Genomic DNA, 26353 nt, shown 5'->3' with positions numbered 1-26353 from the left:
CATCAATCCAGCGGTGGGCAGCTGTGTGCTCCATCAGGGTGGGAAACAGGCCAAAAAGTTCCCAGAGTGGGTGTGATTCACCCCGAGGGGCAGGGCTCTTCCTAATTAGTAATACCTCAGCTTCCTGCTGATGATTTTTTTCCATTGAGGATCACCACAGGGATTTCTGCTGAATGTCTGATCACTCCCTCTCTCAACTGCTGGATGTTACACCTCCTTTCAGCCTTTCATTTATTTTACTGACTGATCTTTCTCATGTGTCCCAGATAGAGCAATGAAATTCTTACTTGCTGCACCACAACAGAATATGTAAACATAGTACACTGTAAACAATATGATAAACAAGAGAGAATAAAAAGTTCAGTGTGTATAGACACACACACACAGACACACACATAGACACACACACACACACACACAGACACACACACACACACAGACACACACACACACACACAAACACACATTACACTCGTTTGTTTGTTCCTGAACTAAAGCCAAAACGGTCACATACAAGCGCGACAATTTTAGGCCCACCTTACTCACCGTCGTCCCTTTGGTGCTAATGGAAGAGGTTTCATTGAAATTGGTGTTGTATTTTAAAAGTTATTCACATTTTAAAGTTTAAATCAGGGGGGGGGGGAGGAGGGAGGATAAGGGGGGATGGAGTGGGGGGGTGGGAAAGGGGGGAATAAGGGGGGATGGGGGAATAAGGGGGGAAGGGGGAATAAGGGGGGATGGGGAAGGGAGGATGGAGGGGGAGGGAGGGGGGAGAGGTGGGAGAGAGGGAGAGAGGGAGGGGAGGAGGGAGGGAGGGAGCTGCACCAATGCAGGAGAGGTTTCGGCCCATCGGGTCCACTATATATATATATATATACACACACACGTACTCAAAAAACAAACAATAGTAATGCAATAATAATAGTATATATCTACATCTATATATCTACATCTATATATATTTTATATATATATATATCTTTTTGTCTCTCATACATACACTGACTGATATCTCTCTCTCTCACACACACACAAACACACACACACAATTAGCTGATGTCTCTTTCTCACTCACACACATGTAAACTGGCTGGTATATCTCTTTCTCATATACATTAGCTGATGTCTCTCACACTCTCACTCTCTCTCATTCTGTTATGTCTGATGCCCGTTTCTGTCTCCTTGTTATGTTCTACGGCAGACTTCAAGAAGTCCAAAGCTCACCATTGCCAGAGGCTTTAGAGAAGACTTACCAGACTGATACCTGGAATGGGTGGGTTATCTCATGAGGAAAGGTTGCACAGGCTGGGGTTGTATTCAATGGGGTTTAGAAGTGTGAAATATAGGCAGAGATAGATAGATTCTTGATAACAAGGAGGTGAAAGTTTATTGGGGGTAATCTGAAATGTACAGATGGGATCATAATCAGCTCAGTCACCATCTTATTAAATGGAGGAACAGGGGTTCCAGGGACCAGGTGGTCTACACCTGTTAATTTGAACACTTGTACATGTGTTTATTGTGTACATAATAGTTAGAATATAGACCTAATTAATCAAAAATAAAAATGAATAAAGATGATTTAAGACTAATTAAACATACCACGGTATCAAAAACGAGCAGGCATAGTTTTAAACTGATAGGAAAGGGATGTAAAGGGGTTTTCTGGCATAGGTTTTTTTTACACAGAGAATGGTTGACATCTGGAAAGGTGGTAGAATCAGGGTAAAATCACTATATTTTAAGAAGCATTTAGACCGATACTTAAATAGGCAAAGTACAGAGGGAGTTAGCCTAATGGGGGGGGGAAATAGGATTGGTGAAGATGGGCAAAAGGTCAGCATGGATATGGTGGGCCAAAGGGTCTGCATCTGTGCTGAATAACCCCATACTTAAATTTAACACTAAGGCACGTACCGATGCTAACCTTTTGACACTGGCTCCAGCACCGTTTGATATGAATGCTCTTGCCCTCTGAATGCCTCCTAGCCCTGGTGCAATGTTGAGGGCTGGATGCCAAGTGGTCCAGCATGTCACTGCTCCACCACTGGGCTCAGTGGTGGGTTTGGTGCCACACTGATACCTGCTCTCCAGGTCTACTGGACTTACGCAGGAGTCAAGGGCTAGAATGGATGAACGATGAATGAATAAACAGTGTTCCTCCTCTGTTTTTTAACATGGAGAAAAACATGAAGACTGGGGATCTTGGGACGGAATGGATACGAAAGGTTTGGAGAGATATTGGCCAAACACGGGCAGGTGGGAATAGATTAGATGGGGCACCTTGATCACCATGGAAAGTTGCGCCAAGGAGCCTGCTTTTGTGCTGTATGTCTCTACGACACTCATTGATTCTATGATTAAGCCAAACACAAAGTGCTGGAGTAAATCAGCAGGTCAGGCAGCATCTGTGGAGGAAATGGATGGACAACATTTCGGATTGGGATCCTTCTTCAGATCTGGAACGTCGTCTTCCCATTTCCCCCCGCAGATGTTTCCTGACCCACTGAGTTCCTCCAGCACTTTGTGTTTTCCCTCAAGATTCCAGTGTCTGCAGTTTGCCTGTGTCTTCATGGATGTGTGATTGGCAGCCAATGACTCCCTCCTGCCTGAGGGACACCTTGTTGCCACCCATTATCTCTTCAGTTTCACACTGCTGTTTGAAAGAGCTTGTCCCACATGGGTTAACTGCAACATCTCCTTTATTACAATAGTTTAGTTTAGAATTTCAGCATGGAAACAGGCCCTTCAGCTCACCAAGTCTTCTTCTGTCGTATGTCTTTTAGACCTGCAGCTCCATTGAGACGAGCCAGGCCAACGTGTCATCGTCCAGGTCAATCAGACCTCGTTCACCATTCGGTGGCCGGTATTTGGGGCAACTGGTGACTATGTGCTCCACTGTCTGTGTTGGGTCCCCACACTCGCAGAAGCCACTGTCCACGAGACCCCACCTCTTCATCGCTACTCCATAGCGTCCGACGCCTGTCCTCAGGCAGTTGAGGGTTATCCACTGCTTTCGGGGCAGGTCCTGGCTAGGGACGTCCATGGGTTCACCGATGTAGCAGTGTAGCCTAGATGGTTCCGCTGACCTCCACTGGTCTCTCCATCTCGTCTTGACCCAGGTGCACTTGGAAGAGTCGACTGGTGTTGTACAGAGCAGCTCGTGGGCTTGCATGGCAAAGGGGCGCCGTGACTTGAGGCGCACATGTCGTGGTGTCTCTTGGGCTCACCAAGTCCATGCCCTGTCAATCACTCATTCACACTAGTTCTATGTTATTCCACTTTCTCACCCACTCCCTAAATATTACAGGCAATTTTACAGATGGCCATTTAACCTACAAACCCCCCTTTGTATGTGGGAGGAAATCAGAGCACCCAGTGGAAACCCACATGGTCACAGGGAGAACGTGCAAATCCCACACAGCATCCGAGGTCAGGATCGAACCTCGCGATGTGAGTTAGCAGTTCTACCAACTGCGCCAGTATGATTAAAAAAGAATGTGGTTCATCACTCGTAAAACATTTTGGGATGTTCCGTGACCATGTGAAGCATCTCTTATAGGCAGGTTCTTTCCTTCCTGGATGAGGGAACTGAATTCCTTGTTATTTAGGTTTCACCGTGACACAGGAAGGCCAAGGTTGAATCAGGGAGGAGAATGAAGGGGGAAGTGAGCAAGGCTCTCTGGACTCCAGAACCCCACGTGTTGAGCTTGATGCTGAACGGCTCCCACTAGTGGGTGCAGGAGTTCAGACTGTGGAGGAAAAAGGCCATGGTCAGGTTTCACACCGCACTCGGGAGTGGCGCAGTCAAGCTCATTAACCCAGTCACTGGATCATCATGGAAACATTAGGACATTCAGCCCATCAAGCCCATGCCAATGATAGACACAAAGTGCTGGAGTGACTCAGCGGGTCAGGCAGCATCTATGGACAAAATGGATAGGTGATGTTTCGGGTCGGGACTCTTCTTCAGATTGAGGAAGGTTTGTGACCCAAAACGCACCTATTCTTTTTCTCCAGAGATGCTGCCTGACCCGCTGAGTTACTCCAGCACTTTGGATCTATGTTTGATATAAACTAGCTTCTGCAGTTCATTGTTTCTACAGTCCATACCCACTCCTGGTAGATCTGCCTATTCACTCCATTCACTATCTTTCCTAGAAGATTATTTCCCCTCACTTCCCTTTTGGAATCCCTGATTGGTTCTGTTTCCACCACCCTGATATGTTCAGACACTACCATTCTCTACAGCAAGACATTTCCCCTGTCAATTTAAGACTACATTCCATGGTCCTTCAACACTCTACTATTGAGAAGAGCTTCCCTCTATCAAATCCCATTGTGATCACGTTCACCACCATCAAATCTTCTCTCAACCCTTGTTGATCAGACAAAGGTCATCCCAGGTCCTCCGGTCTAACCCAATAACTGAAATCTTTCATCTCTGGGAGTATACTGCAAAATTTCTCCATGCCTGTCTAAGAAGTGGAAATCTGTTACAATGTCCCTTTTGCCAAATTGCTAACTGTGTCTTTAGCTGGCACTGGATTCCTGAGTCTGACGCTCTGAGATGGCTTTGAGTCTTTAAGAATCCATGTGCCCACTCAAGCCCCAAACAAATTCTCACCCTTTCCTGATCCAAGATCGATATGATTGCCCAATTATAGAGAGTCAAAGACTCATACAGCATGGAAGCTGGCCCTTCAACCCTTGAAGCTCATATTGACCATCAACCACACTTGGGCAAGTGCATTGATAGGGAGTGTTTAGAGGAATTTGAGCCAAATGTGATCAATGGGACTAGCTTAGATGGGGCATCTTGGTTAGTTTGTATGAGTTGGGCCTGTTTCCGTGCAGAATAAATCTATGACTCTAAATCCCATTTTATTCTCCCCACATGCCCATCGATTCTCCCTAGATTGTAGCACCCACCTACACACCAGGGGCAAGTTACAGTGGCCAATTTGATCTATCGACCCACACGTCTTTGGGATGTGGGAGGAAACAGAAGTGCCTGAAGGAAGAATGTGCAAACTCCAATCAGACAGCACAGGAGGTTCCTTGAGCCATGGGCTATTTGTTACTTGAATTTACGTGAAGTGGATTTAATGTCATGCTGAACTTCATCGTCCAGCACCCTGAATGGAAAGATGACCACATTTAGAATCTGATGAAGTTAGCATTGAAGACAGAGATTGGACAATAGGTTGGTGGGCCTTGGCGAGTCTTCTCAAAAGAGGACTTAAAAAGCAATTTTGTTCAATCAGTATTTCAGCTGTTTGAGACACTTAAAGAGACCATGACGGTTCAGACCAAATGTGTTCCCAATAAACAGATTGGGGAACTCCTAAATCAAGCCGTTTTGCAAGAAGCAGAGTACAATATTAAAAAAAAAGGGAATCTTATGACACATACCGAGAATTCAACAGTGCAGAAAGCCTGGAGGAGCTTAGAAGATGCAGAGGTGAAATTAAAAAGGACGTCAAAAAAGCCAAGAGGCGGCATTGAGGCGTGAAAATATATTGCCTGATGAAATCGAGGAAAGCCTTAGGATTTTTAAGAAATACATTATAGGAAAGAGTATAAAGAGGGAAAATGTAAGTCCTAAACAGGTGTGAGTTGGAGGTGGGAGAGGTGTACTGTTCCAAATAAACATTCTTGCCATCGTGTTCATAGAAGAGGAGGTGGTTGAGGCAGGCACAATAGAAACATTTGAAAGACACTTAGACAGGTGCATGAATAGGAATTGTTTAGGGGAATATGGACCAAATACGGGCAAATGGGACGCTTAGATGGAGCATCTTGGCTGGCATAGATGTGTTGGGCCGAAGGACCTGTTTCTGTGCTGCATGATTCTATGACTCTAAGAGGAGATGGCACAATTATTGACCTTGGAATGGACATCTTGGAATTGATGAACATAGGGGAAGGGACATATTAAGGCAATTAGCATTTTTTAAAGAGAATAAATCACCAGGTCCAGATAAAATGTGGCCCAGATTAAATGTTCACCCATTTAGACAAAATAGTGACAAAAACTGCCCGACTTGTTTTGGCTACAGGACTGCCAGATAACTAACGCAACACCTGCATTGATAACATAAAAATACATTGACTGAATAGCTCACTAACTCAACTATTGTGTGGAAAAACTATTGGTAAAATGTCTGAAAGACAGCATCAATCAGCATTTAGAGATGCACAGCCTGAACAAGGAAAGTTGACATGAATTAAACAGAACATACAGCATGTGACCATGCCGGGCCCATATCTCTCTCTCAAACTTCCCTCTCCATGTATCTGTCCAAATGTCTTTTAAATGTTGTTATTGAAACTGCCTGAATTACTTCAAATGGCAGATCGTTCCATAAATCCACCACCCTCCGTGTGAAAATGTTGTCCCTCAGGTTCCTATTAAATCCTCCCCCTCTGGTTGTGTGTGTAATTGCTTATTTTATTTCTATTATTGTTGGACTGCGGGTGACGAAATCTCGTCCAAAAGACTTGGTTTTTTTGGATGACAATAAAGGTAATTCTGATTCTGATTAATGAAGACCAGCTTGCCAAAAGATTTATTCATCACCCTATTTCTCTGTGATGCCACTTTCAGGGAACTTGTACCTCTGGATCCCTCTGTTCTGCAACACTCTCCCATGCCCTACCATTCACTGTCAAAGTCCTATTCTGGTTTGATTTCCCGAAATTCAACACCTCACACTTAACTAAATTAAACTCCATTGGGCATTCCTCAGTCCGCTTGCCTAGCTGTAATCAAGATCCCACTGTAATTCTTGATAACCATCTTCACTGTCTATGATACCACATGTTTTCCTGTCATCTGCAAACTTAAGAATCATGCCTTGTACAACCTCATCAGATTGTTGATATTTATGACAATTGTTGATATTGATAGCAATGGGCCCAGCACTGATTTTTGAACATTAGGCTGCCAGTCCTGTCCCTCCCTTAGCCAGGTTTCTGTAATGGCTGTCACAACCCAGTCATACCATCTAGCCGCACCTTGAGTCCAGCTGCCTTACTTGTCAAGCCTCTTGCATTGAAATAAATGCATTTTAATCTAACCTTCTTTCCTTGGCCCTGTCTTGTTCCTGTTTGTCCTATCCACTGAACTTGCAGTAACTGATTTCTATATTGACCTCCAGCCTCACTACTGCATTGATTCTCATCCCCCTGCCAATCTGGTTTAAACCGTCTCTAGCAGAACTTGCAAAGCTGCCCACCAGGATATTGGTCCCCACCAATCCCTGAGGCACACCACTAATCACAGGCCTCCAGATGAGGTCCAACCTGGCCCTCTTTTGCAGATCATCTCTGCCTCAGAAAAACATAACAACAGTCCAAAAATCAGAATTCCTGCTCCCGACATCAACTACTCAGGACCACTCTCTAGTTGGTAATAGGATTCATCAGGATACATTAGTTGATCCTTGGCACCATACTGATTGGGTGGCATTATTGGAAAAAGTTTATGTTATTGGAGCAGAATTAGGTAATTCAGTCCATCAAGTCTACTCCGCCATTCAATCAAGACTGATCTATCTTTCTTTCTTAACCCCATTCTCCTGCCTTCATCCCATAATCCCTGACATTTTTACTAATCAAGAATCTATCATATTTCTGCCTTCTCAGAATTCCTGCTCCCTACATCAACTCCTCAGCCATTCATATAGAGGACAGTAATTTAGATTACTTGCCCCCTACATTCCTATTAGTCTTGCAGATGCTTGCAATCACCTGGCATATTTGTTCCTCCAATTCCCATTAAGTATTTGCGGGCCTGTAGTCCTCTTCCAACAAGGTGAGCATCTCCTTTTTATTTCTCAGCTCCACCCATATAGCCTCACTGTGCTATATCATCAGCATGTGTAAGAAGGAACTGCAGATGCTAGTTTAAACCGAAGATAGACACAAAATGCTGGAGTAACTCAGCGAGACAGGCAGCACCTCTGGATAGAAAGACTGGATGACGTTTCGGGTCGAGATCCGAAGAAGGATCTCGACCCGAAAGGTCACCCATTCCTTCTATCCAGAGATGCTGCCTGAACCACTGAGTTACTCCAGCATTTTGTATCTATCTTCTACATCATCAACATGATATCCCATAAACATGATTGTGACTGATCTGTCTCAGGCCTCTATTGTTCTTCTCTGCCAGTTTCCCTTAACTCTCAATTTCCTGCTCTTTCAAACATTCATCTACCTCCTCGTCAAATATCCCTAATAATATTGGCTCCATAACCCTCTGTGCCTGTAAGAAGGAATTCCAGCGACTTCCACCCTCTATGAGAAGTTCCTTCACAACTCAGTTCTAAAAGGTCACCACTAATTTTGTGACCTCAGTTAAGATTCCCCGAAAAGTGGAAACATCTTAACATTTATCTGCATTCCAGAGAATATAGATCTCATTTCTTTAGCAGTTTATGTTAAGACAACCCTCTCATCCTGGGAATTAGACGAGTGAATCTCTTTTGAACTGCCTCCGATATCTTAATTCTTAAATTTGGGGACCGAAAAGGTGCACAGTACTCCAGCTGTGGCCTTACCAGTACTCTGCACAACCCAAACAACATTTTGGATAGGCCACAGTTGGAGTAAAGGATAAAGTTCTGCTCATCACTCTATGTGATGGCTTTAAAGAGGGTGCAGAGAATTATGATGATGTTGCCAGTGATGGGGAATTGTGACCATAACCTACATTTGACATATTGAGGAGTTATGTAACTAATTCCATTTTGACCAGCATTGACATAATGGGTTGAATTGCCTCCATTCTGTGGCCTCCATTCTGAGCTTCAGTACATTGCCCTGGAGCCTTAAGAATAAGAATTAATCTCTAGATGCTACTCTGAAAAACAGTGTGGCAATTTTATAACAAGGGGGTTAAACATGGTAATTTTGGAAAATCTCCTTTTGCTCTCTGGTCATATCACCATCTGACTTGGAAATAAAAGTCACTTGACTCATTTGACTGGTTAAAGTGGAGGCTATTCACCTTCTGATTGGTTTAGTGAGGATGGATGCAAAGATGAATATATCAGAAGATCAATATTAGGAGTGTGGGGGGTGGTGAAAGGGGAAGAGGTGTCTCCTCTACTGCCATCCCGGTTGGTTTAGTTTATTTTTTGTTTATTTTATTGTCACATGTACTGAGGGTACAGTGAAAAGCTTTTTGTTGTGCACTATCCAGTCGGCGAAAAGATTATACATGATTACATCAAGCCGCTCACAATGCACAGATACAGGATAAAGGGAATAACGTTCAGAGCAATATAAAGTCACCTGTCCCTTTACCTCCCCCCTCGACTCCATCTAAGGACCCAAACAGTCTTTCCAGGTGAGGCAGAGGTTCACCTGCACCTCCTCCAACCTCATTTATTGTATCTGCTGTTCCAGATGTCAACTTCTCTACATCGGCGAGACCAAACGCAGGCTCGGCGATCGTTTCGCTCAACACCTTCGCTCAGTCCGCTTTAACCAACCTGATCTCCCGGTGGCTCAGCACTTTGACTCCCCCTCCCACTCCCAGTCTGACCTTTCTGTCATGGGCCTCCTCCATTGTCATAGTGAGGCCCACCGCAAATTGGAGGAACAGCACCTCATATTTCGCTTGGGCAGCTTACAGCCCAGCGGTATGAACATTGACTTCTCTAACTTTAGATAGTTCCTCTGTCCCTCTCTTTCCCTCCCCCTCTCAGTTCTCCCACTGTCTTCCTGTCTCCACCTATATCCTTTCTTTGTCCCGCCCCTCCCCTGACATCAGTCTGAAGAAGGGTCTCGACCCGAAACGTCACCCATTCCTTCCCTCCAGAGATGCTGCCTGACCTGCTGATTTACTCCACCATTTTGTGATACCTTCAAAGTCTGATTAAAGATCGTCCAAAGGTCTCCAATGAGGTAGAAGGTAGGTCAGGACCACTCTCTAGTTGGTAATAGGATTCATGAGGATGCATTAGTTGATCCTTGGCACCGTGCTGATTGGGTGGCATTACTGGAAAAAGTTCCACAGAGCAACCTCTACTCCAAATTCTTAACCCCAGTCCCACATCCTGACCTGGCTTCCCATGGCCTGCACCACCACACCCAGAGCTCGTGGTTGGGAGTTTTTCACACTCACATCTGCTGAAGCTGACCTAATAAAACCAGTCTGGCAACAATTCTTGGTAGAGAAGCAGCTCCCTGCAACAGGAAGCAAAAAGCTGAGCTGCACACTGATATCTCCCTTCACACCCCAACCTTACCCAATAGTGGAGTGAATATTTCCACGAGTGGGAGAGTCTAGGACCAGAGGCCATTGCCTCGGAATAAAAGGACGTGCCTTTAGAAAGATGAGGAGGAAATTCTTTAGTCAGAGAGTGGCGAATTCATTGCCACAGACAGCTGTGGAGGTCAAATCAATGGATATTTTTAAGGCAGAAATTGACAGATTCTTGAGTAGTAAGGATGTCAGGGGTTATAGACAATAGACAATAGGTGCAGGAGGAGGCCATTCGGCCCTTCAAGCTAGCACCGCCATTCAATGTGATCATGGCTGATCATTCTCAATCAGTACCCCGTTCCTGCCTTCTCCCCATACCCCCTGACTCCGCTATCCTGAAGAGCTCTATCTAGCTCTCTCTTGAATGCATTCAGAGAATTGGCCTCCACTGCCTTCTGAGGCAGAGAATTCCACAGATTCACAACTCTCTGACTGAAAAAGTTTTTCCTCATCTCAGTTCTAAATGGCCTACCCGTTATTCTTAAACTGTGGCCCCTTGTTCTGGACTCCCCCAACATTGGGAACATGTTTCTAACGTGCCTCTAACGTGTCCAACCCCTTAATAATCTTACACGTTTTGATAAGATCTCCTCTCATCCTTCTAAATTCCAGTGTATACAAGCCTAGTCCGCTCCAGTCTTTCAACATATGACAGTCCCGCCATTCCGGGAATTAACGTAATAAACCTACGCTGCACGCCCTCAATGGGATGAAGGCAGGAGAATGGGGTTAAGAGGGAAAGATAGATCAGTATGGCGGAGTAGACTTGATGGGTCAAATGGCTTAATTCTGCTCCTATAACTTATGAACTTTTTCCAGTGATGCCACCCAATCAGCACGGTGCCAAGGATCAACTAATGCATGATCATGAATCCTATTACCAACTAGAGAGTGGTCCTGACCTACCTTCTACCTCATTGGAGACCTTTGGACGATCTTTAATCAGACTTTGAAGGTATCACAAAATGCTGGAATAACTCAGCAGGTCAGGCAGCATCTCTGGAGAGAAGGAATGGGTGACGTTTCGGGTCGAGACCCGACAATTAAGACAAAAAACAACATAAAAGACAAACGGACTGCAGGTGAGCCGCAGCTGCTGCGCAGCGCCGCCACTTCCTTTCCTTTCCTGTCCTTGTGTCCATTTGGGTAGCGTACAACATAACTGGATGGACACTGAATTTTCTAATTTCAAGTAATACACCCCCTCTTTCCCCAGCCCACACCCCCACTCCAGTGTGCACCCATTTCTCCCACCATCTCCCACGACACGTCACCTTGCTTCTTTCCCCTCCTTCTAAATCTCATCTCCATCCCCATCCCCACTTTTCCCTTTTATCTTCCCTCTTTCCCCTCTCCCTGTCCCCATCTGCCCATAGTCCTTCGTCTGGATTTACATTTCACTCACCCTGTTCTTTCCTTGCTGACACCCTTTGGTCTCCTTTTTACTTCTAGCCTTTGTCACTTACTCCACACAATCAACCCCCCCATACCTGCATCCACCTATCACTTGCAGAAACAAGTTTCAAGTCTGAACATTGAATTCATGAAGAAGGGTCCTGACCCAAAACATTATCCATCCTTTTTCTCCACAGATGCTGCTTGGCCTGCTGAGTTACTCCAGCACTTTGTGTCGATCACTTGGCCCATCCCTACCTTTCTTTTCCAGCTTTCTCCCCTCCAATCTGTCTGAAGAAGGATCCTGACCACAGATACGGCCTGGCCCCCCGAGTTCCTCCAGCACTTTTGTTTTTGCTCAAGATTCCAGCATTCCTTCCAATTCTACCATTTATTGTAACTGTGTGCATTTTCTCAGTAATTGATGTGTGACTAGTGTACAGTTTCATATGAACATCGACTGAGGCTTGGGTCCAGATTGAATAAAGCAAATTACGAATCTGGAAGGTTTTTGGAGGCAAGTGTAATGTCAAGTGAGTGCGATCGTGTGGACTGTCGGTGCAACAAGGCTGACATCTAGTGTCTGCTGTTGTCACTGCAATCCCCATTGTTTACCTTTTATTTAACATTCCCGGGACTAAATCACATCACGGTGCCAGTTTATTCGATAGTGTGGGCATTGATTTGCTGCCAGTTTTGATACAGAGTGCACATTTTTACAATCTGTGACCAGCGCCTACACTGGTAGGCCATCCTGTTGAAATTTTGATTTTTGGTCACCCTACTGTAGTAAAGATGCCATTAAGCTGGAAAGGGTGCAGAGAAGATTTACAAGGATGTTGCCAGGATTTGAGAACTCGAGCTGCAGGGAGAGGTGGGCAGGCTAGGATTTTATTCTATGCAGCGCAGGAGGATAAGGGGTGCTGTTATGGAGGTGTACAAAATCATGAAGGGAATAGATAGGATGAATTGTGTGCAGTTTTGGTCTCCTAATTTCAAGTCAAGTCAAGTCAAATTTATTTGTCACATACACATACACGATGTGCAGTGAAATGAAAGTGGCAATGCCTGCGGATTGTGCACAAAAAAGAATTACAGTTACAGCATATAAATAAAGTTAATAAGTTACTATCGTGTAGACAAAAATTTAGTCTCTGGGGTTATAAAAGTTGACAGTCCTGATGGCCTGTGGGAAAAAACTCCGTCTCATCCTCTCCGTTTTCACAGCGTGACAGCGTAGGCGTTTGCCTGATCGTAGCATCTGGAACAGTCCGTTACTGGGGTGGCAGGGGTCCCTCATGATCTTGCTTGCTCTGGATCTGCACCTCCTGTTGTATAGGTCCTGCAGGGGGACGAGTGTAGTTCCCATGGTGCGTTTTGCCGAACGCACTACTCTCTGCAGGGCCATCCTGTCCTGGGCAGAGCTGTTCCTAAACCAGACTGTAATGTTGCCGGACAGGATGCTCTCTACAGCCCCAGAGTAGAAGCAATGAAGGATCCTCAGAGACACTCTGAATTTCCTCAGTTGTCTAAGGTGGTAAAGGCGCTGCTTTGCCTTACCCACCAGTGCGGCAATGTGCGTTGCCCACGTCAGATCCTCTGTGATGTGGACTCCCAAGTATTTAAAACTGCTCACCCTATCCACAGTAGACCCATTTATCTCCAGTGGCGTGTACGTCCTTGGATGTTTAGCCCTTCTGAAGTCCACAATCAGCTCCTTTGTTTTAGTGACATTCAAGAGGAGGCTATTGTCCTGACACCAGAGTGCCAGATCAGCCACCTCCTCCCGGTAGGCCTTCTCATCGTTGTTGGAGATCCGGCCCACCACCACAGTGTCATCAGCAAACTTGATGATGGAGTTTGAGCTGAACCTGGCCCCACAGTCATGTGTGTACAGGGAGTACAGTAGGGGGCTAAGGACGCAACCCTGGGGGGATCCTATGTTCAGGGTGAGGGAGCTAGATGTGTGTTCCCCCATCCTGACCACTTGGGGCCTGGCGGTGAGAAAGTCCAGGACCCAGGCACACAGAGGGGTGCTAAGCCCCAGTTCCAGCAGCTTCTCAACCAGTCTGCTGGGGACTATTGTGTTGAATGCTGAATTGAAGTCAATGAACAGCATCCTCACATAGCCCCCCTGGCTGTCCAGATGAGAGAGAGCGGTGTGTAGAACCTGGCAGACCGCATCATCCGTGGACCTGTTCGGACGGTATGCGAACTGTAGTGGGTCCATGTTGCGAGGAAGGAGGGCGCAGATGTGCTTCTTGACTAGCCTCTCAAAGCATTTCATGACAACCGAGGTGAGGGCCACCGGTCGGTAGTCATTTAAACACGCTGGAGAGGCATTCTTTGGCACCGGTACAATTATGGATCTTTTGAAGCATGCAGGGACCACGGACTTGGCCAAGGAGAGGTTGAATATTGTGGTGAGCACTGGAGCAAGCTGAGTAGCGCAAGACTTTAGCACTTGCCCAGATATACCATCTGGGCCTCCAGCTTTCCTCGTGTTCACACGCGTCAGAGCCCACCTCACCTCATGCTCGGACACTGAGAATGTGTGCACATCCCCGGCGGTGGATCCCCCTCCAGCCACGCTAGCCAGCGCCCCTTCGGTGCTGTTTTTAGACGGCGAGCTGGTGGTGTTACCCGTCTCAAACCGTGCATAAAAAGAGTTCAGGTCGTCAGCTAAGGAGGAGCCGGTACTTCCGGTTGAGGGGGTGCTGGACCTGTAGCTAGTTATTGTCCGTAGCCCCTGCCAAAGGTGCCTGGTGTCCTGCTGCTCCATCTGTGACTCCATCTTGTCCCGGTACCTCCTTTTTGCATCCTTCACTGCCTTTCGCAGTCGGTAGGACTCTCCCTTGTAGTCGTCCATGTTGCCGGATGCCAGGCCAGAGTTGTAAGCAGCGGTGCGAGCATTCAAGGCAACCAAATGATTGCCACTTGGCAATATCCTGCCCCTGTACCTGCTTCCTCACCTCCATCCAGGGAGCCCAGCTGCCCTTCCAGGTGAGATGATGTTCATGTGCACCTCCTCTAACCTCACCTACTGCATCCGGTGTTGCCGATGTGGCTTCCTGTACATTGGTGAGACCAAGCGTAGACGAGGCAACCCTTTCACCTAATACTGGTGCTACACTTCCCTCACCCTCCCTCCTCTCCTCTGTGCCCCACCTAGATTTGCAGCTATTTCTCCCTTCCCCCTCCCCTCCCACCTATATTCCTTACTCTAGCTTCACAATTCTCAACTATCCAATCCATTTGTCTCACACCTCATCTTTTCATCTCTGGGCTTTGTCCAACCATCTGTCCAGCCCCCCCCCCCCCAACCCCTCTCACCTCAATCCACCTATTACCTGCTCAGCTTCGTTCTGCCCCTCCGTTTTTCCAGCTTTCTCCCCACCACCCCAACTATCAGTCTGAAGAAGGGTCCCAACCCGAAATGTGGCCCATCGATATCCACACTGGCCCCCATTGAGTTACTTCAGCACTTTGTGTCTGTTATTGCCACAGTACATTATTGCCAGCTGGTTTTGAAATGACTTTGAGGGACCTGATTTGGCTCTGGCACTAAGCACAATGTTTTAGAGCGGTGGATTAGTTAAATCCTAATTTCCAGACTGGATTTTGCTTTGTAGCTAACTTGTGTTTCAAAATAAAACAGCCTCATGCACAGACCCTGAGCAATGTCAGATAATTTACTCTTTACCACGTACAATCTTTCAAAGCCTTACGAAATTTACATGGAAAATATGTCTTGCTTTAAATATCTTCTTTTACTATAACTTATAGAATAACTTACTACATAGAGTGGGTTCAAGGAATTCTACTTGTAATCAGATGGCTGGGGCAATTACAACCAAGCTGCAAGATACAAAAGGGTTGGGAGACAAGGAACCCTGATGCAAGAAGGGTTGATTTCTCCCCCCTCTCCTTCTCTCAGCGAGGGAGGGAGTGGGTGGGTGCACACTACTTCCAGGACGCACGGAACTGCACTAATCCTCTCAGGTCTGATGGTCCAAGTACTTCCTCAGGATTGACGGTATGTCCAGTTGGTCAATGGACTGCAGTCTGCCGATTAGTTTGAGGTGCTTGCGAATGGCCAGTCTGGTTAGTGACATCAATGGTCTCGGCTGAGCTGGAAACCAATGACACAGTGGTAAATTGGTTATGCATCGAGAGATTACTTGTCCTTGGGGCAAGACCAAGCGTAGACTGGGCGATCGTTTCGCTGAACTCTTATGCTCAGTCCGCTTTAGCCTTCGCCATCTCTTGGTTGCCAAACATTTTAACTCCCCTCCCCATTTCCATACTGACCTTTCTGTCCTGGGCCTCCTCCACTGTCAGAGTTAGGCCACATACAAATGGGAGGAACAGCACCTCATCTTTCACTTGGACAGCTTACAACCCAGTGGTATGGACGTTGATTTATCTAATTTTAAGTTATTCTTACATTCCCTCCCCCTCCCACCCCAACTCTAGTTGTCCTAATAGTTCCACTGTTTGCACCCTTGTGTCTCTTCGTTATCACATCTTCCCCAGCCAACAGTGGGCCATTATGGGCTCTACCCTTCCTTGTTGCCAGTCCTACGTTGATCTGGGCCTTTCTTACCTCCAGTTCCCTCCTTTACCCTCTGAAGATGGGTGTCGACCTGAAACGTCACCCATCCTTTTTCCCTAAAGATGCTTCCTGACCCGCTGAGTTAATCCAGCACTTTGTGTCTATCTTCAGTATATACCAGCATCTGCAGTTCCTTTCTACATGGGTATACCTATTTGACAGTGAGAGCACCTACTGAACAGTTCTGCCTCAAGTTATCCTTTAGTAACTTGTCAGTTTCTTTGTTGAACTAAATTAAGGCGCATGTTGCACTTAAAAGCGCTTGACCAATTGGTTGGGAAGAAAGCCACTCTGCCACACTGATCAGAACAGCCCATATTCCATGAAGATCATCCCCCCCAGCTGGCCTGACATGATAACTCTTCCTCACATGGTTGCAAAGTAGTCAATTGGCTTCCATACACAGCATTCAATTGTTTCAACCTATTTGCTGGACAGTTGGACTCCATTAAACCCTTCGATCCGGTTCCACCATTTGAATGGAACTTAATTCAATCCAACCTCCTTGATTCCATACCCTGAGTAAAAGTTCATCAATCTCTGTTTTGAAATTTTAAAGCATTGACCTCTACATGCCAAGATGATGTTTGATTTTTTGAGGGGGTGCCCTGGATTCTCATCATTCCTGAATGTTTCTCCCAAAACTATTTGTTCTCGGTAAGATCAGAACCCCCCCCCGGCTATCAGAACAAATCCTTTCCCACTCTGTGACCAGACCCTGATCACTCCCCTGGAGCTGCTTGTTCTCTACAGCCATCGGTAGCCAGCCTTTCTGACTAGCTGGGAAATCTACAGAAAACAATTTGACTTTAGACTTTAGAGTTGCAGTGTGGATACAGCACCTTCACAAGGGACGTAATCTTGAATGTACCTTTAAGAGTAATGGTGGGGTGAACCACAACACTGTTTAAATGGTGTTCACATTCACTGAAGCAGTTCCTGGGCAAGTGGCTCTCTCTTACCTGTAGCTCGGACTAGAAGTTCGGCAGCTTTGTTTTGTTGTGTGTTTTTGACCGGGGCATGGCCAGGCAGGTAAAGATTTGCCCCAAAGTCTACCAGCAGTTGGATATACTGAGGCCCACAGCCATACCTGAGACACATCTCCAGAACTGTCCTTGGTTGTTTGATCCTTGCCAAAACCCTCTGCTCTGTACAGTTGTAGTTGGGGTCTGCACCGTAGAGGAGCAGCAGCCTGAAGCAGTCGTAGTGCCTGTATACTGAAGCAAGGTAGAGAGGGCCACTGCAAGCACAAGCATTGGAAGCCCAGTCCGGCACCTTGGAACGCACGTTGACTTCAGCTCCGTGCTCCAGCAGGGCTCTCAAGATCCCAATGTCTCCCTCTCGGGCTGCAGTGAGTACAGGCGAACAGTTGTTGTAGATGCTTCCGTTTGGATTAGCCCCTGCCCTGAGCAAAGCGATGACACAATGCAAGTGCCTGCCACTGACGGCCGTGAAGAGAGGAGTCTGAGCCTTAACATCCAGACTGTCCACCTCGGCACCATGCCTCAGGAGCACCTCCAGGCAGCCTAGGTGACCTTTTGAGGCAGCCATACGGAGGGGAGTACCCGGGACACCCCAGCCACTCCGGTTATTGATCCGCCGACGGTAATGCTCCTGAGACAAGAGGTCATCCAAAAGGGTGGCATCGTTTCTGGAGATGGCTTGGTTGATTTGATTTATTTCCACGTTGTCGTCCTGATTTCTGGGCTGCAGCATGGAGAAGATCTTGCTGACATCCACCAGGCTCATCTTCACTGGGGACATGATCTCCACCGTCGGCAGGGTGCTGGGTTCCATGTCAGGTATGCGGGATCACACAGAGGCATTCATGATGTTGCCGGTTACTCCTTGCAGGCTGACCTGACGTTACCAGTGATGCAATGTAGTGGTGATTGTGATGTCAGGCAGGCAGAGTGTTGCATTGTCCCCTTCACTGGTCAGATCACGCATCGTGAGCCAAACCCCTGGAAATAAACTCTTGCTGCCAATTTAGAATGGACCTTGACTGCATCATGTAAAGCCACTCGTCTGAAGCTATCTCTCATTTCTCCTTTGACTCCTCCCACTTCCTCCAAACCAGAGGCGTAGCTATGGGCACTCGCATGGGCCCTAGCTACGCCTGCCTCTTTGTCGGGTACGTCGAACAATCCCTGTTCCAGACGTACACTGGCCCCATCCCCGAACTCTACCTCCGCTACATCGACGACTGCATTGGTGCTACCTATTGCACCCATGCAGAACTCACTGACTTCATACACTTCACCTCCAATTTCCATCCTGCCCTTAAGTATACCTGGACTATCTCTGACATCTCCCTCCCGTTTCTGGACCTCACCATCTCCATCACAGGAGACAGACTAGTGACGGACATTTACTATAAACCCACTGACTCGCACAGCTATCTGGACTACACTTCTTCCCACCCGGTCCCCTGCAAAAAGTCTATCCCCTACTCCTAATTCCTCCGTCTACGCCGCATCTGCGCCCGGGATGAGGTGTTTCACACTAGGGCTTCTGAGATGTCCTCGTTTTTCAGAAAACGGGGCTTCCTCTCCTCCATTATAGATGAGGCTCTCACTAGGGTCTCTTCTACATCCCGCAGCTCCGCTCTTGCTCCCCCTCCCCCCACTCGCAACAAGGACAGAATCCCCCTCGTTCTCACCTTCCACCCCACCAGCCAGCGGATCCAACATATCATCCACCAACATTTCCGTCACCTACAACGGGACCCCACCACTGGCCATATCTTCCCATCCCCTCCCCTCTCTGCGATCCGCAGAGACCGTTCCCTCCGTAACTCCCTGGTCCACTCGTCCCTTCCTACCCAAACCACCCCAACCCCGGGCACTTTCCCCTGCAACCGCACGAGATGCAACACCTGTCCCTTTACCTCCCCCCTCAACTCCATCCAAGGACCCAAACAGTCTTTCCAGGTGAGACAAAGGTTCACCTGCACCTCCTCCAACCTCATCTATTGCATCCGCTGCTTTAGATGCCAACTTATTTACATCGGCGAAACCAAGCGCAGGCTCGCCGATCGCTTCGCTGAACACCTGCGCTCGGTTCGCATTAACAAAACTGATCTCCCGGTGGCCGAGCACTTTAACTCCCCTTCCCATTCCCTGTCTGACCTTTCTGTCATGGGCCTCCTCCAGTGCCATAGTGAGGCCCACCGGAAATTGGAGGAACAGCACCTCATATTTTGCCTGGGCAGTTTGCAGCCCGGTGGTATGAACGTCGACTTCTCCAACTTTAGATAGCTCCTCTGTCCCTCCCTTCCCCTCCTCCTTCCCAGATGTCCCTCTATCTTCCTGTCTCCACCTATATCCTTCCTTTGTCCCGCCCCCCTGACATCAGTCTGAAGAAGGGTCTCGACCCGAAACGTCACCCATTCCTTCTCTCCCGAGATGCTGCCTGACCTGCTGAGTTACTCCAGCATTTTGTGAATATATCTCATTATTTTAGTATAGATACAGCGCGGAAACAGGGCACTTGGCCTACCGAGCCCACGCTGACCAGCAATCCTCACACATTAACATTATCCTACATACCAGAGACAATTTACAATTGTATCGAAGCGAATTAGCCTACAAACCTGTATGCTTTTGAAGTGTGGGAGGAAACCGGTGCTCCCGGAGAAAACCCACGCAGGTCACCGGAAGAACGTACACACCCGGTACAGACAGCACCCATCAAACCCGGATCTCTGGGGCTGTAAGGCAGCAACTCTACCACTGTGTCGCCTTGCCACCCTCATGTGTACTATTCTTCGACCGTCTTTTGTCAGCTTGCCACTGGCCATAAAGTTAAGTGGACAACATTACGTTCGACTTTCTTCTTCTTGCGTTTGAGGCAGCAGAAGTTATGTAACGCTCTCCAGGCGCTGCAGCCAGTTCAATGTGCTGTTGTCGAGGGCCGTGAGGTCTACCCCTCCACCAGGTGGGCGGAGGACAGCGCAGTCGAAAATGACGTGCTGCGCTGTTTAATAATAATAATAATAATAATAATAATACATTTTATTTATATAGCGCTTTTCATATACTCAAAGACGCTTTACAGAGATTTTGAGAACATAGGGAAATGAATAAATAGATAAATAAGTAAATAAATAAATGAACAGAGAAAGGAGACAGAAGGTGAGGTGACCTTCAGTGGTTGAAGGCAGTACTGAACAGGTGAGACTTCAGCGATGTTTTGAATGTGGTGAGTGTGGGGGAGTCTCTAACGGTTTGGGGTAGTGAGTTCCATAGGGTGGGAGCAGCGATGGAGAAAGCCCTGTCCCCCCAGGATCTGAGTTTAGTCCGGATGTGGGGGGATAGGAGATTGGCAGCGGCAGAGCGGAGGGTGCAGGTGGGAGTGTGCCTGTGGAGGAGGTCGGTCAGGTAGGATGGGGCCAGGTTATGGAGGGCTTTGTAGGTTATGAGGAGGATTTTGTACTGGATTCTCTGGGGGATGGGGAGCCAGTGGAGTTTATAAAGGACGGGGGTGATATGGTCACGGATCGAGGTGTGTGTGAGTAGACGGGCAGCGGAGTTTTGAATGTATTGAAGTTTATTGATGATTTTTGAGGGTGCGCCATAGAGGAGGCTGTTGCAGTAGTCCAGACGGGAGGTGATGAAGGCGTGGATGAGGGTTTCTGCAGCTGTGGAGGAGAGGGATGGACGGAGACGGGCATTGTTTTTGAGGTGGAAGAAGGCTGTCTTTGTGATGTGTTTGATGTGTTTGTCGAAGGAGAGGGTTTGATCAAGGATGATTCCAAGATTCCGGATGTGAGGTGAGGTGGATACTGGGAGACCATCAATGTTGAGGATGAAGTTTTGGGTGGATTTGGTGAGCATTTTTGGACCAATGATGATGATTTCAGATTTGTTGCAATTGAGTTTGAGGAAGTTTGATTGAAGCCAAGATTTTATTTCAGTAATGCAGTTTGTCAGTGTAGAGTGTGTGGTGGAGGAGATTGACTTGGTGGAGATGAGGAGCTGGATATCATCGGCGAAGCAGTGGAAGTTGAGACCATGACGGCGGATTAATTGACCAAGGGGGAACAGGTAGAGGATGAAGAGGAGGGGGCCAAGGACTGAGCCTTGGGGGACACCTTGGGGGAGGGGAGCGGTGGGGGATTTACAGTTGTTAATGGAGATGAACTGGTGTCTGTCAGAGAGGTAAGATTTGAACCAGGATAGGGCTGTGCCGGTGATGTTAAGGGAGGTTTCAAGTCGGGTGAGGAGAATGGAGTGATTTATGGTGTCAAAGGCGGCGCTGAGGTCAAGTAGGATGAGGATGTTGAGGTTGCCAGCGTCGGAGGAGAGGAGAATGTCGTTTGTGATTTTGAGGAGCGCAGTTTCAGTACAGTGGTTTGAGCGGAATCCGGATTGGAAAGTTTCATACAGGTTATTGGTAGAGAGGTGGTATTTGAGTTGGGAAGCTACAGCACGTTCCAAAACTTTGGACAGAAAGGGTAGGTTGGAGATTGGTCTGAAGTTGTTTGGGGTGTCAGGGTTTAGACCAGGTTTTTTCAGAATGGGGGTGACAGCAGCGATTTTGAGGGATGGCGGGACGATGCCAGTGGACAGGGAGGAGTTTATTGTTGCAGTGATAAGTGGAGAGAGAGCAGGTTTGCTGGTCTGCTCCACACACACAGGCTGCTGATGAACGCAACCCCCAATGATGCATGTTGGCTTTGAACTGGCCGACCCCTGAATGGTGGTGCTGGCTCGAAGGGTCAAATGGCCTCCTCCTGCACCTATTTTCTATGTTTCTATGTTTCTAAGTCATAGGAACAGAAGTCGGCCATTCGGCCCATCGAGTGTACTCTGCCATTCAGTCATGGCTGACCTATCTTTCTCTCTCAATTCCATTCTCCTGCCATCTCCCCATAACTCTTGACACCCGTACTAATCAAGAATTTGTCAATCTCCGCCTTAAAAATACCCAATCACAGCCTCCACAGCCTTCTGTGGCTGTGAATTCCACAGATTCACCACACTCTGACTAAAGAAATTCCTCCTCCTCTTCTTTCTAATGGTGCGACCTTTTATTCTGAGGCTATTCCCTCTGGTCAGAGGACTGAAAACGCAACCCTGAAGTATCCTTATGCTTATATTCAACAAAGAGGAGGTGTGGTTGAAAAATTCGTACCATTTGAGGTCTGCCACTGAGAAACCAAGGATCCAGTTGCATAGGGACGAGTAGAGATCCAGTTCATTGAGTTTGATAAGTTTAAAGGGATGACAGGTGATGATAAACTGAAACTGATAAACTAAACATAAACTAATGCCGAGCTGTAGTTGATGATGAACTGCCTGACATTTATGTTCCAAGTTGTCCAGTGCATTGTGGAGATCCAGTGAGGTCGCATCTACTATGGAGGTAGTTTGAAGGGTATCAACTTGAAACATCATCCATAAATTCTAAGAGCAGAATTAGGCCATTCGTCCTATCAAGTCTAGCCCGCCATTCAATTGTGGCTGATCCCTCCACAGTTTGTTTTTTACACAAGGATTAGTGAAGCCAGGGTCAGAGGATTTAACCAGGGAAAGGACAGAGCACTGTAACCAAGATCAGGTTCTGAAGGACCAGGGATCAGCTGTTTGGAAGGGCAGCAGACGGGGAATCTGAATGGGATGGGGGCAGGGATAGACTCAGAGAGTAGGAGACTGGAATTAAAGGACAAGGCGTTGGAATGGAGTGGACGTTTCAGGAGGTTGGAAGTGCGGAAATGGGACAAATAAGGATATGACTAAACATCGACCAGTCTTGTGTTGTGAAGGACGCTCTGCAGCGATGTTTTGAATGAATGCAGGACAGCTTTTCTTTTGCAATGCACATTGAACACGGGCTGCTGCTGCTGCTGCAGGTGTTTGGCACAGGACACAGTAACCTGCAGGGCGCTCCCTCCCTCCCTCCCTCCCTCACTCCCTCCCTCCCTCACTCTGTGCACTGGATCCGGACACAGTAACCTGCAGTGCACTGGATCCGGACACAGTAACCTGCAGTGCACTGGATCCGGACACAGTAACCTGCAGTGCACTGGATCCGGACACAGTAACCTGCAGTGCACTGGATCCGGACACAGTAACCTGCAGTGCACTGGATCCGGACACAGTAACCTGCAGTGCACTGGATCCGGACACAGTAACCGGTAGTCCGCTCCCTCCCTCTGTGCACTGGATCCAGTGGCCACGGGCTCCTGGGCGCCGGTTTTGCAGTTGGTGTTTTTCTCATTGGCCGCCTGGGGAAGGCGGGGCCGGGGACGCGCGCGCTGTGGAGCCGGGGACGCGCGCGCTGTGGAGCCGTGGACGCGCGCGCGGTGGAGCCGGGGACGCGCGCGCTGTGGAGCCGGGGACGCGCGCGCGGTGGAGCCGGGGACGCGCGCGCTGTGGAGCCGGGGACGCGCAGCGGACGGGGACGCGGACATGGCGGCGTGGGGCCGGGTCCTGGGCCTCATTCACAGCGCCGGGCGCCAGGTGACCGAGCAAGCGGGGCCGGGGCAGGCGGGAGGGTGGGGCTTCTGTGCTGATCCGCGGCCTAGGAGGAAGGACCCTGATACACACTCCCATCCTCCATCTCCTCACCTCCCACCCATGATCCCCTCACCTCCCACCCATGATCCCCTCACCTCCCACCCATGATCCCCTCACCTCCCACCCATGATCCCCTCACCTCCCACCCATGATCTCCTCACCTCCCAACCAGCACTGAGGGGTGTGGTGTTTCATTCATTGGCCGCTTGGGGAAACCAACCAGGGTCCCCTCACCTCCCACCCACGGTCTACTCTCCTCCTGACCAACACGGGGTCTCCTCATTTCCCAACCAATCTGCTCGCCCCCTCACCTCCCAACTAGAGTATGCTCGCTTCCTAATCTCCTACCCAGGGTCTCCTCGCACCCTGGCCCACACAGAGTCCACATAACCACTTGGGTGTTTGCGCAGTAATCAACCAGAGTCTCCCTCACTCCCCACGCAGGGTCTCCTCGACCCCCTCACCTCCCAACCAGTCTCTCCTTGCTTCTTGACTCACCTAAGGTGTTCTCACCCCCAGGCCTCCTACCACACACCAAGGGTCTCTGTGGCCCTTGATCTGCTAACCAAGGTCCCTTTGCACCCTGACCTCCTGCCCAGGGTCTCCTTGCCACCTAATCTCCCACCCAGGTTTCCCTTCATCCCAGCCTCCGGATATCCCACAGTCCCCTGACCTCCCGCCCAGGGTTTGTTCCTCCTGGTCCAGTGCTGGTTTTCATTTCTTTCTCCTCACCCTCCCAACCTCTGAAGCTTGCTGACATTGGATGTGTAGGTCCTCCCCCGGTATGAACACTCAACCTCTGTACAGCCCATACATAAGCCCGAGCATTTGGGAGACCAACGAGATGGATTTGCAGGGCCACAGTCTTCTCGTTTGGCTCCTCTTTTTATTTACATATATTGCCAGAAGGATAATGTTTTGACTTGCAAACTGCCTGGGTTTTGAATGCCATAACCTGGGGTAGTTTTTCTACCTTGGAGTTTACCATCCGTTCCACTCTTTCCTCACCGACCTATAGTTCCTTTTTCATGTGCACATACATCTTAAGCATGACATATTTGTTTGAAAATCATAGGCAAGCTTGTGCAGTGGAGTCCTCCATCTCTGAAGCAAATGCATATGATTAGAATTTGGATTAAAGCTTATTTTCTTATTGTTCTAGCACATATGACAGAATCATTTTCAGTTACATAATGCTAATATTTCTTCCTTTGTAGTTGTTGACATTGATTCCCGGAGGAAACATGGGACCGGTTCGGAATTACTATGTGGATTGGCGAATGCTGAGGGATGTGAAAAGGAGGAAGATGGCTTTTGACTTTGCAGATGAGAGGCGGCGACTCAATGCAATTCGGAAAAACACTATCTTACCAAAGGAACTGCAGGTCTGATCAAAAACAGATAGTGGGGTATACTGAAATGAGTATTACATATCAAGGGACTGTTAACCATTTTGCTGAGTTTCTGTTTTGATTTTCTGGCTGGAGGTTGGAGAAGTGGTGAATTAAGTTGGATCGAAGTAATGCTTTATCACTGCAGCTAACATAGTCCCAGGTCAAAATGGCAGTCACTTCAGAGATCCTGCCCTGTCATGTAACATAGAAGCGGGCCTTTTTTTCCCACCACACATCCATTAGATCTATTTGACCGTTACACGTCTGATGCAGGAAGCAAGGTTGACTTTGTTTGCCCATCCTGACCTACTCTGAGAGGGTGGTGTGTGATGCTCCTTGTATCAGAGCTCCTTCTACACTGCTGTTAGAAGTTCCAAGATTCTTGAGCAGCGAGATTGAAGGAAAGATGAATGTGTGTCTCTTGTGGGTTGTGGTAGATCCATGAGCTTGTTCCTCAGAGATTCAGCTCTTTGGCCCATAGAGTGCACATAGCAGTCACCCATTCACATGTCCTATATTGTCTTGTTAACGGTGGCAAAGATGACATTAGGTCAGGACATGTTGCAAAAGGAATTTTCACTGTTCAAATCTACAGTGTGAAAAGTCTGAGTGTTGCCAAATTTGAATAGTTTCTGTAAAGCTGTTTATGAGCTGTTTATGAGCTGTATAAAACTAGAACCATTGGTGCCCATGAGTGTGCACTAATTACCAGGCAGACTGTTAAAACTCGTGGACTTGCATGATTTTATTTCCATGTTCTTTAAAAACCCTTTTTTCATCATTATTCTAGCATGTCCTATGCAGAAATGCTTTATAGGTAGGCCATAGCTGAGCTTTTACCTCATTGGTATTTTCCAACATGCCACATAATCCCTTGATTTTCTTCACATCAGTATCAATTCCCTGCAACATGATCACCTTGGAACAAAACCTCAAAAGTAACCCAAAGGGTTTGAAGGAGACCGAGAAACAGTCCATTCCTCTGCATTTCAGTCGTGTGGACAGCGAATCCTGGCCTTAAATATGTGGCCTTGTACCTCGTCTCCAAGTACATCTTCAGTTGTCCATTGGCTGAATGCAGGTAGCCTTACCTACAATGGAAGCTGCGCTATTTGGCTGACAGGCTTTATACACCAAAACGATTGAAGAG

The 26353-nt window shown here is 47.7% G+C and overlaps 2 protein-coding genes across 3 annotated transcripts in view; one reads left to right on the top strand and one right to left on the bottom strand.

The window, feature by feature from the left end:
• Positions 1-26353, top strand: part of mrps14 (mitochondrial ribosomal protein S14) — an 80312-nt gene that overhangs the window by 49347 nt on the left and 4612 nt on the right. The window contains exons 1-2 of one of the 2 annotated variants that reach the window (XM_078407453.1): positions 23468-23752; positions 25027-25194. In XM_078407453.1, the coding sequence (XP_078263579.1) occupies positions 23702-23752; positions 25027-25194 (219 nt within the window). In that variant the 5' untranslated portion in view covers positions 23468-23701. Of the gene's footprint in view, positions 1-23467; positions 23753-25026; positions 25195-26353 lie in introns of those variants that run through there. The other variant, XM_078407452.1, reaches the window with a different exon arrangement.
• On the bottom strand, positions 15670-18086 carry LOC144598119 (ankyrin repeat and SOCS box protein 12-like). Its single transcript, XM_078408008.1, has 2 exons — positions 17249-18086; positions 15670-15803 (listed from the first exon to the last, which is right to left on the bottom strand). The coding sequence occupies exons 1-2, from the start codon at positions 18081-18083 to the stop codon at positions 15670-15672; spliced, it is 969 nt and encodes a 322-aa protein (XP_078264134.1). The 5' UTR covers positions 18084-18086.

Source organism: Rhinoraja longicauda, chromosome 11 (assembly GCF_053455715.1).
Source record: "Rhinoraja longicauda isolate Sanriku21f chromosome 11, sRhiLon1.1, whole genome shotgun sequence".
Classification (NCBI taxonomy): Eukaryota; Metazoa; Chordata; class Chondrichthyes; order Rajiformes; family Arhynchobatidae; genus Rhinoraja; species Rhinoraja longicauda.
Note: the sequence above shows the minus strand (reverse complement) of the source record. Positions and strands in the feature narration are given on the sequence as shown.